General features: G+C 35.7%; 1 protein-coding gene across 1 annotated transcript; it reads right to left on the reverse strand.

The window, feature by feature from the left end:
• Nucleotides 1-2,422: 2,422 nt before the first annotated feature.
• Nucleotides 2,423-10,054, reverse strand: LOC129257186 (microfibril-associated glycoprotein 4-like). The gene is made up of 6 exons (XM_054895460.2): nucleotides 9,647-10,054; nucleotides 8,842-8,971; nucleotides 7,986-8,140; nucleotides 6,927-7,135; nucleotides 3,406-4,420; nucleotides 2,423-2,776 (listed from the first exon to the last, which is right to left on the reverse strand). Exons 1-5 carry the CDS (start codon nucleotides 10,013-10,015, stop codon nucleotides 4,132-4,134), a joined length of 1,152 nt encoding a protein of 383 aa, XP_054751435.2. The 5' UTR covers nucleotides 10,016-10,054; the 3' UTR covers nucleotides 2,423-2,776; nucleotides 3,406-4,131.
• Nucleotides 10,055-11,900: the final 1,846 nt, after the last annotated feature.

An 11,900-nucleotide genomic window follows, 5' to 3' on the forward strand; every position in this document is an offset into this window, starting at 1 on the left:
TGCTTTGACAAGACATTTATCTACATTTGCCACTCTTCACCCAGGTGTTGTAAATGGGTACCCGGTATGAAGAAATTCCTTGAATGCTCGAGCATCCAATAACAGTAGCCGTGCTAATGCCGGGGTAATGGAATGCAGCACATTGTACTAAGTATATGTGTTGCATATTATCATTATTATTATTTTTTTTTTTTTACTGTTCAATAAAATCACTTGTAGCCTTCTTGGATGTACTTGACGGGTAAAGGTCAGTCCAACCCAATAATAGGTAAAAGTTTTAGATGTCACAATTTCATTATACATCCGATTTCGATGAATTTTTCAAAATGTTTTACTGTAAGATTTTTCTCTAATTATTCGAACTGACTTTGATGAGGATGACTTGACTTCTGCTTGATTTCGTAATTTCAACAACATTGAGACCTTTAACTCTGAACTAAAGACCTATTTCCAGCAACCATGTGAGTAATATGTGACATGTGACATGAGTAATATGTGACATGAAAGCCATCTCGGCTTTCATGGGTAATCCTGTCAAGGTATACACTTCTGTTTATATTTCCTTGTACTTGTTCATAGTTACCTGACAAATAAAATCAATCAATCAATCAGACATATAGGGGAGCCGGAGCCTTTGAACGTTTTTCTACAGATAAAAGACTCTTTTACAAAATCTGGTCATCATCATCTGCATCATCAACTTTGATTAAAAAAAGAAAGTAAATCCAAGTACTAAATGGTTTTAAGTTTGATATAATGTTGGAAGATCTAAGTCTTGGTATTCTTCCCTATTTCCCTTCCATCTCCCGTCATTGCATTTTATTCATGCCAAAGCAAGAATTTAAATCTTCATATCAACATTTCACGAATACATTGTATCAGAACCTTGTTATTATAATTTAGATTGTTAGTTGAAAATCTTCATAGTTCTCCTTACAGGCTAAAATCAATGTACTTCTATCATATGTATATATATATATATACATATATATATATATATATCTATATATATATATATATCTATATATATTGTTCAAATTACGCATTATCTCTAATTCGTAAAATATGTAATTCTATGTCACACCTGGGGTATGTAATAAATAAAAGGTACAATCAAGCATGATTGCAAGTTAATGGAATACTTTTTGAAACATTTGATTATAAATATTCATTGTTTCTTTGCCTGCTGCAGCACACAGCATTCTGCGTAATATTATATATGTTTTCTTTTCTTTTTTTTCTTGTCAATTTTGTTTGTCTAGGAAAGTGCTTCCAGAAAGTATGACTTTTTACCTTTATTTTTGCATGTGAGAATTTCTAGACCCCTCCTTAAGATGATTTCTGTAGGTACGACACTGCTTCAGCGAATTAGTTACTTTTTATAACATTTTCCATGTTTTTACTATTCAATAATATCATGGCATACAGTTAGGACCCTGTCATATATCATCGTTATTATGATAAATAATAATTATCATTAATATTCGTGCCACTTTTTTGATTAGTGATTAGAGGGGGTGTGTGCCCCTTGCAGTCCATCCTGTATCTGCCATGCCACTGTATTATAATCCATAATCTAGATTGTCATCATTGTCGTTTTCGGAATATTCATTATCCACAGTATATTAATTTGCCACTGATCTTCGCAATAAAGAATGAAGGGAATTCGAAATAACAGTATACTATTATCACTGTCTTCAAAATAAATTGGGTTCCAGGACATCTTGATACATAAATTAAGTAATGTCATTGTTTTGTCAGTTGAATAACAGGGATAACTTACACGACACAAATCTCCAGTTAAGTACTCTTCTTCCATCGTTTTTTCTCCATCTGTTTATCTTTGTAAAAGTTTTTCTTCTCCTCCCCCACTACAATGCCATCAACACATGGTTGCTGTCAGGATATGTTGATATAGGGGGCAAGGCGGTCTAAAGGTGACGACACTATTTCCAATTTGATATCAAGAGTAACATAGAGTTACACGACTCAAATTATATCTATTTTTGGATACTTTCTTTCTTACATTTTTCTTACTTTTTTTTTTTTTTTTTTTTTTTTTGGGGGGGGGGGGTCCTGGCCACTATAGCAAGTGCCAACAAAGGGATTATCGCCTCGTGTCTCCTGTGACTCCGCCCTGTATCAATGTTACCATCATATAATATTCTACAGTCAATCCACAACTTTTGATTTCTTTAGCACCGAAACGCTTATGAAAATAAAAATGACCCCAAACACTGCATGCACAGTTAAGTAATCATTTTGAATTTTATTGAACTATATAACACATTAATCAAGGAATACAATTCCGTGTATTTGTCTGTAATTATGTTTTATATCAATTCTATTGACTTCATATCTGAAAAGAATTTCGAATAATAACTATATCTATAAATATTTATACAGAAATATGATACAGAAATTACAGTTCTGCAGGTTTTTCAAAACATACAAGTATTCATTATTAATTCTATCATCATTATTATTTAATTTGTTATTATTATTGAAATTATTATCATTCATTACAATTGTTATCATTATGGTTGTGAATATTATTACCATCATCACTAGAATTAGTATTAAGTAGTCATGGTAGTAGTTGTAGTAGTGGTAGTTGCAGCAGTAGGATCATCATAATTATCTTTGTTGTCAATATCGTTATTGTTATTATCATTATTATCATAAATATTATTGCTATTACTGGTATCATAATTACGATTATGATTTTTAGTGTTATCATCATCATTATTATTATTACACTGTAAAAAATGAAGTGCTAATTTAGCACTTAAAGTGCTTGTACAGTGACTGCACTTCGAGTGCTGATTTTCTAGTTTAAATTTGAACTAGAAAATCAGCACTGGTAGTGCAGTCACTATACAAGCACTGGAAGTGCTAAATTAGCACTTCATTTTTACAGTGTTTTATCATCATCATTATCAATATCAAAACAATATGAAAACATACCTGTTTAAGAGTGCTTTTTGATAGACCTTGGAGCCGTTTCATAAAGCGGTTGGTAAGTTAAGAACGACTTTACGAACGACTGGTGAACCATTCTTACGCGCTAAACCATCGCCAATGGTGTATACCATTTACCAAAAGAAAGGATCACCAGTCGTTCTCAAAGTCGCTCTTATCTTACACTCTTAAAAATGTTGGGCAACATACGGTCCACACAACAATTGGTTAAAACTTTATCCAATTCTGGGTAGTTTTACACCAATAATGTGTGCTTTGGGTGAAAACTACACAGTATTGGTGTAAAACTACCCAGAATTGGATAAAGTTTTAACCAATTGTTGTGTGGACCGTATGTTGCCCAACATTTTTAAGAGTGTACGAACAGCTTGACTTATTGTTAAGACATGTATAACAGCTTTTGTAGTTGTTCTGCTCTGAAGCGCCTTTGGGCATCTAATCAAGATGGAATATGCGCTGTACAAATCTCATGTATTGTTATTTTTTTATTATTATCAATACATATACTTTCATCATTATCGTTATGGTCATTACTATCACTATCTCTCGAAAAAACAGTTTTTGTGTACTGAAGAGACCACCCTTGTCTCAAAGAAAACATAAATAAATAATTCATTGTTATCATTATCCATTTTATTTCTATCAATTTGGCAATTCATAATATCATGGAGTTGGGAGTAGATATTTTTACAGAACAAGCAAGATAAATGTTATGGGAAATTCGCTAATGACAACATTAACTCATATGGCCAATTTGACGGCGGAACTGGTATAGGAACAAAGTAGCTAAATAAGAAGATAATATTATTCAGAGGACAATGATACATAGTCGCATGTCAGTGAATTCATGCATAAACTTGACCGATGAATGTTCATCTCTAATAGATCCATGGTCCAAGTCAAGTGAACAAAGTATTTTGGGGTAATTCGTTATGTAGAGAGACTACTCCCTTCTCAGAACTACTGCCGATCCCACTTGCATCTAATCATATCTAATCATGGAGACCTCCGTGATTTAATAAGCGCAACAATGCACCCGAGGGAAAGGAATATACATACATGTATAGATTATGTTTTGTTACGAGAGCACGCACTGGTCCGATGATTTCTTGGTGTTGAGCAGAGGCTGAGAGTTTGACATGGTCCATCTTAGCTTCGAACCTTCATTTCGATCCGCATCAGGCCATAGTTATGCCCATGAAGATGGTACCAGGCGGCAGAAGTAGCAGCAGAGTTAGATGCTGAACCTCCATTCACGTAGTAAGCGTTAAGATTACTATGATGACATGCCCCGTACCAATAGGCGCCGTGGTAGGTGGCAGCACAATTACTTCCCCACGCATCATGGTCGGCATCGTAGGTAGAGAACTGATACCCATTGTGGTAGCTTAAAGAATCACCGGAATTCCCATAGTAACCCCAGAAATAGCCTCTGTAACTGTTTAAAGTAGACAAAGAGGTGTGTAAATCTATGATGCAAATCTAAAAAAAACTGCTGATGACCGATGAAAGACCATGTTTGATCTTTCAATAATTTCACTGAAATTACAATAATATAGTTTAACGCTTTCAGCGACCGTGTTCGTGATATCCATGATTTCTAAAATTCTTTGAAACGGTTCAAAACAGTTCAGGTATACGGTCTTTCAGTAATCTTTCATGATCAGTGGTGGCTCAAGTGCATTTCAACAGTCTTACGACCTAGCTGTTACAGATCATTTGTCATTCTTTCTTATTTTGGAGATCACTGACAGACTGAAGATGACATGCATGCGGCATGCATGTAGATCGCCGAATGATTTTACTGCACTGGCGTAAATCCCGGGGGGATGGGGGGATATATCCCCCCACTTTTCGAGGAGGGGGGGGGGTGGCCTGTACAAACATCCCCCACTTTTTACGAAAGAAATGAAAAAAAATCACAAGAGATAATTGTTTTATTGGTGAAAATTCTTCCTAAAATACCGCTTAACAAATAAAACAATATTATTGAATCATAAAATGCAAATAAAGAGCCAGTTCACCATTTCCAAACGAAATACTTATGTGATGTCCTTATTATAACATTGAAGAGAAACCCCCGTTTCTTCCAATTCATCAATGTTGGGGTCTTTGGGAAGGGAATAAGATGGAATGTCAAAAAATTGTGAATGTAATCTCTAATAAAACCATTAAACCGTCATAGGGTAAAACAGATAATAATATTGGAGGAGTATTTGCCATATGGACATACAGTGGCGTAACTACGGGGGGCATTGGGGGCACACCCCCCCCCCCATCGGCTGACCCAAAAAAAACGGGGAAATGGGGAAAAGGAGAAAAGAGGGAGAAAGGAAGAGAAACGTAGTGGGAAAGAAGAAAATATTATTTATTATAATGTTATATTATATTATAATTATGTTATGTTACATTATACATAATAAACATTTTTATCATAACTTTATGAAACATAATTTGCCCTGGGCCTACGTCTTCATTGTTCCTGGTGCTCGCATTGTCTGTTTAACGAGATATATAATCCTGTTGTACTAAAACATCCCGTTTTCAAGTCAATATAAACCAAATATATTTCCTAGCACTTGAGTTATCATTGTTTTATGTAGTGACATATGCTTCTTTTTCATGACTCAAAAAGTGATTGCTCCATGTTAAGGTCTTCGTATATATGAAATATATCCTGTCCGTGATTACATTCGCATTAGTGGATTGGTGAGATATGTCTGCTCTTCATGAATTCCTAAAATCAGTCCTTAAAATGTCCCTTCTTCTGAACTGAATATCAAAAATTTTCAGCTCGCGCTTCGTGCTCGCATCATTTGGTTAATGAAATACGTATGGTCCTAGTTAATTCCTACAAAGAAACCTTAGAATGCCCCACTTCAGATCTTAATTATCTAAATTTTCAGCTCGCGCTTCGCGCTCGCATTGTTTAGCGGGACAGGTACCTATCATGATTACACAAATTTGATTATAATGTCCCTTTTTAGGTGTGAATATAAAAAAAATTCAGCTCGCGCTTCGCGCTCGCATTATTTGATCAGTGAGATACATACCCGTTTAATGACATTGTCCTTAAAAGGTCTCTATTAGTTCAGTATAACTGGCAACTGAGCGCACTTCGCGCGCTCATTAGCGCACTCACTCGGTGATTCAAAAATTTTGCTGGTGCCCCCCCCCCCACTGCCGTGACCCACGGTACGCCACTGTGGACATATCAATGACAATTCCTTGCATATCTAAAAACATGATTGCAAAAAAATGCCAAAATATTTCAGTCATCCCCCCACCCATCAACACGGATTTACGCCAGTGTTTTACTGTATCAAAGATCTCTTGAGGACCGTTAAAAGACAACTTAAAGATTGCTGTATGTTGTATATTTAACAAGACAATAAATATCGGTAGGTCTTCAGAGTTCTCTCTTGGATCTTGGTCATGCAGTTTTTCAGAGTTCTTTCGGGGTCTCTTTCGGGAATCTTGATCTTCCGGAGTTATTTTGTTGGTTTTTCAGAAATCTTGATTGATCTTCCAGAGATGTAGTTTGCCATATCTTTCAGTGATCATTTGTCTCAAAGGCCATACAGGAATCTTAATGGAAGAATTATTTTCTGGTTTGTGGTCTTTCATAGGTTTTTGATGCCAATTTGATGATCTTGGCTGCTGAAAGACTTTTCCGATTTTCGCTGTTTTTAGTGTTATCTTATCGATCTTAGTATAGTGTGGGGGCGGTTATATTACTTTTAGCTCTTGCACTCATCAGGCAGACATATAAAGTATATAATGGACTTATTAATTCGTATTTACAGTCCATGTAGAAGAGTTGGAAAAAATAAAAAGGAATTAAGACGAGAGATAAAGAAGTAATAAAACGATTGAAGGAGCATAAAGTCTTGGGTGGGTACTTCCCTTTTCCATTGCTTAAAAATCAACTTTAGGATACTTACTGGTCATTGCTGGCATGGCTGTAAAAGTAGTATCTCGCGTAATACCAGTTGTTGCTCCAGTCTTGTAGGTCTATCCGGAGGCTTACCGTACTCGAAGCAATTCGGTAAATCTTTTCTAGTCCCAGCCAGTACTCCCCGCTGACAGAACCAAAACCATTCACATAGTCAGACCACGTCCGGTAGAAGTCTACAGAACCATCTAATCGTTTCTAATAAATTATAAAACAGCAAAATGAGATTTGATGGGAGAAAGGGTTACTTCATGCATTGAAACATGCTTACAACTCTAATGTAAGCTTTAGCATGACCATTATCAACATGGATAGGAAATCAACTAGTAATCAAAAGTCGGGTCTAAAGTGACCCATTTTTCTGTACCACATTGATTTTCCCCTGCCTGCTTTTATAGGTATACGTGCAGGGTCGAATTATGAAAATAACTATTTTGCGCCCATGGAATTGGGTAAAAAAATTAAGGCGAAAAGTAATAATTTCAATAGTATATACCAATAAAATCCGTTAAGGTAGCTGGGTTGAATGGGTAAATATGATTTTCAAGTTTTCGTTGTATATATATCTTAATATGCATATGGTACCTGGTATCAGAAAGAAATTCATAAATCGGACAAGGGGAAACTCTTATTTGGTTCTATATAAATGATGATTTGTTTTTACCCGATTGCTAAGAAAGCATGAATGCTTGTAAGCAAGCAACCAGAGGAACGACGGCTTAAGGTTCTCTTCGTGGGTAATGAGGATTAATGCCTTACCAAATGGCACTAGCGCACTGGTGGGAATGGAACCCGGATCACCGGAATCCGAAACCCCCGCTCTACCGACTGAGATGATCGCGCCTGCTACCATGATGATACCATCCACTTTGATTATGTGACAAAAATTGTCCATCGAAGAACTAAGACACCGAGAGAAAAGGGAACATGTGGGGTAAAATGGAAAGAACGAGTGACTAAAACGTGCATATCTGTTCCCCCCTGTCCATTGTCATGTATGTGTCTGCTTTTCTTTCCAAATTAAGGCTAATTAAGCTAGATGACATACCTGGAATATAGTCCAACCACCTCCATCATTGTCCATATCACAGTAAACATCGAAGGCTCCTGATCCACCTGGGTTGATCTGTAACACTCCACTAGTGCTATGGCCAGCATTATAATAATCCTTGCATGTAGCCGGGATGCCATCATAATGTACCGCTGAAATGTATAGTAAATAAAACTTGGATTTAACACTGTTTAAGGTAAAATTACTTCAAGATGGCGTACCACCAAGCATATTGAGACAACTATACTGGGAACATAAGTAAAGTAATCATCACAAAGAACTAGAGAGAAAGAGAGAGAGAGAGGGGGGGGGGGTTACACTTCAGTGATCGCTATACATGTATGTTCTGGAACAGGCAAGGGAACAAAAATGTTTGGAAAACATCACAACATTTGCCCGTAGATGTAAAATTAAGTCGTTTTCTTGGATGATTCAGGTGAAAAAATATATATCAACTATCTTCTGAATACATTGAGCAATACTTTTGTTGGAAATGGAGAAGAAAAATCTCAAAACTTAAGGGTGATATTCTCATAAAATAAATCTCAAGTTTACCATGTTAATAGGCCATACAGACTAAACAAGAATTTTAGTCCACACTTCTACGGGATATTATAATTATAATGTCATATTCCCTCTTTAATGTTCCTGACAACTATGACACTCCAAAGAATGCTATTAATTAATTCTAATACATCTTTTCCGATAATCAAAAATTATTTCGGACAGTTTTTATTGCATGATAAAATGAGCTGAATTTAAATGAAATGGCAACTTGATCTTCATATTATAGGTGTGGCAAACTCACAACGCCACCAAACACTCTCACATACGAATGATAAAATGAACTCACAAAGTGTACAGTGTTCTCCCATGAAGTCAGAAGGACAATCACATCTGAACCATGGAGGATGACAGTACTCCGTACAGATTGCTCCATTGTGACAAGTATCATCAACATCACTGCAGTATACTTGAGTATCCTACAAATGAAATATAGCGGATATAAAACTACTGTATAATACAATAATTGGCAAAACATCGCGGGATGACTATATGCGCGATCTCACTTTTTGATATGCAAAAATGACAATTATAGTATTAATAGTACTTAGCGTATCATTCTTGAAAAAATTGTCATCTCAACTTGATACTTCTATATTGGAAAATGAATATCAATTTATAACTTTCTTGAAGCCGGTACTTTATAACTTTTTGTCGTTGTTGTTGTCGGTCTTCATATAGACACTGAGATGGGGAGGGAATGTTATTATGAAGTAAAACAGTCACGAAATCCCAATGAGAGATTTGACATTATTTTCAAAATGAAGAAACTTTATAAACTAGAAGTGGGTAAGGCGATATAGGAACAAAAATCATTGCAAACCACTTGAACGTCAGGGACAGAAAAACCCAACAAAACTAGAACAGTTTCTGGCTTAGATTTATATTTAGTGTTTGGGTATTACATGAAGCTGTAGGCCTACTAGCTGATTTACTAACATCAGAGGTAAATCTTTGAATATCATGACGAATTGACGACCTTCTATATCAAGTGAGCTGTCAAACCGATTTATCATATCGATCAATCAGTCAATCTCGTAAATGTCAATAATTTTTTCAAAACTTAGGGAAAATGAAATATGCCCGATGCCTACCAGCCAGTGTGAGGATGACGAAGGTTCGTAATAATTGAAACCATCACTGGATACAAAATCACTCGCGTAACTGGATTTGGTTGCGTCGTTGACGTGACACAGTTGAAGGCTCAATGCAAAGTTGATGGACTGACACTCGGTACCTTGTCGTAGGCATATCGTCAGACATTCGCCTGGAGAACGGACTCCGGTGATGTTTCTTGCTAGATGATTAACAAGCATCTTGTCTCGATCCGAGCCGGTATCACTCTCCATGTAACCGTACGATGAAGTACAGGTCGAGCCATGAACGATCCTTGTTACGACAGACAAGGCGATGAAGGTGCACGATGCCCATCTAAGATGAAAAGCTTTCATGTTGCCTGCCATCTTGGAATACTGTTTACGAATAGTTGGTGTATGGGTACTTACAGTCGAGTTACATAAAAAATATTGATTAAGGTGGTAACTCACATCCCCTTTAGAAGATCAATAATCACTTTTGTTATCATTGAATTGGATATTGATTTTGCTCGGCGGGGGGGGGGGGGGCTAAAAAGCTCAAAAGCTACTATACAGAAATCAATCGCAACTTGATTTACAACCAATCATAGGTGCCTGTTTGGATTTTTATTCGATTTTGTTAATTGGGTTCAAACTCGAATCTTTCTGAATGTTTACCTGTCCTTCATAGCCTTAATTGTTCTACGGGTGCAATCCGAAACTCCTTATCATCTACATTCTAAAATGAGAGAACGTTTAATTCACATGATTTAGATCCTTCATCAATACCACACTGGGACCTTATTTTACATGTGCAACTGCGTACCTATTTGGTGTAAAATGTGCAAAGTTGCATTTTCAAAGGTGCGTCAAGACCAGAAAAAATGCAAAATTTCATATTCATAAGGATGATCCCAGCATGCCTAATTGTTATGATTATGAATTGTTATTGTTATTAGTCTTGTTTATACAGTTCTCCCAGAGGGCCCTGTTACATGTGAACACATACAAATACACAAATCAAAGGACAGCAAAGAAAACGAAAATGCAGAAAGGAATAAAGTTGAAATGTTGAAATGAAGTGGTATTGCTATTGATTTACACCTTTCAATTATGTCAAAGTTCATTGGAAGCATACAGAAATAGCGTTACAATAGAAGAATTGTTTGTTAAAGTATTAATTTCTAGGATGGATGGTGCTGTAAGAATCCTGACTTGTCAGGGGACTGTTACATAAAAGAACAACCCTGGAATTGTTACTTCCAGAGTTTTTCAATATGTTAAATGCCAATGATACAATTTTGTTTGCCACAGTTTTTGCCTATTTGCCAGATTTTTTCATGACCAAAGTTTTATGCAATAGGCCCCTGGTATAGTTTTATACCCATCTTAGTCTATCATTATTATCACGAATTCACTTTATTTTAGTTAACTGGTACTTTGAATAGTCTGTGAATGATTTATATATATATATATATATATATATATATATTCATTTATTTATTTATTTCACATCTTTATACAGGGTAACCAATATTCAGCTACACACGATAAAAACATTAACAAAGATAAAAAGCTGGTTTGCATTTGGGCCCTGTTAATCAAAATACATACAAATTATAATGGTAAATATATACAGGACATAATATGATCTCTGAAATTTAGTAAAATACTTGCTAGCTTTCATGATTTAAAAAATTGTCGAAAACTGAAGGTATGTATGAAAAAAATTGACTTGCAAGAACCATTGATTTAATACAGCAACAGTACATCGATTATTTACATCATTTGGCTTTGAAAATAAAAATAAATACATAAACTAATCAATTGATAAAGAAATAACTTAATTAACGGCTAAATGAATTACATATTTGGATGCTATTGTGATAAAGTACAATGACGTAAAAACACGTCATAGAACCAAAACAGGTCCGAATCTCTGAAGCCCAGGCTATTTTATTACGAGCTTGTAAAATTGCTACCCCAGTCTCCAACATCTGAAGACGAAACTAACATTGAATAGCGCCCCTTCAAATGTTATGGTAGATCTGTCATATTTAATTTTCATTTTGTCATCCACTCTTATTTTTCACTTTCCTCTTTTCACTTCTGCCCTTTACCCATGGCTCCTACTCCGCCCCATGCTACTTCTTATACGCCACATATCATTGTCTAAACAATGATATATTGCCAACTCTCGTAGTATTACACCGAGATACATGATTAAACGAGCGTCTAGGATGTTTTGCTTCATTGCTGCTTGAAGTCTTGT

The sequence above is a fragment of the Lytechinus pictus genome, chromosome 3 (assembly GCF_037042905.1).
Source record: "Lytechinus pictus isolate F3 Inbred chromosome 3, Lp3.0, whole genome shotgun sequence".
Taxonomy (NCBI): Eukaryota; Metazoa; Echinodermata; class Echinoidea; order Temnopleuroida; family Toxopneustidae; genus Lytechinus; species Lytechinus pictus.

Coding starts and splice junctions, on each gene's coding strand:
- LOC129257186 (XM_054895460.2), bottom strand. CDS start 10,015: ATGGCAGGCAACATGAAAGCTTTTCATCTTAGATGGGCATCGTGCACC. Junction 8,141..8,841: donor GGGAGAACACTGTACACTTT/GTGAGTTCATTT, acceptor TATACATTTCAG/CGGTACATTATGATGGCATC. Junction 7,136..7,985: donor GTGGTTGGACTATATTCCAG/GTATGTCATCTA, acceptor ATAATTTATTAG/AAACGATTAGATGGTTCTGT.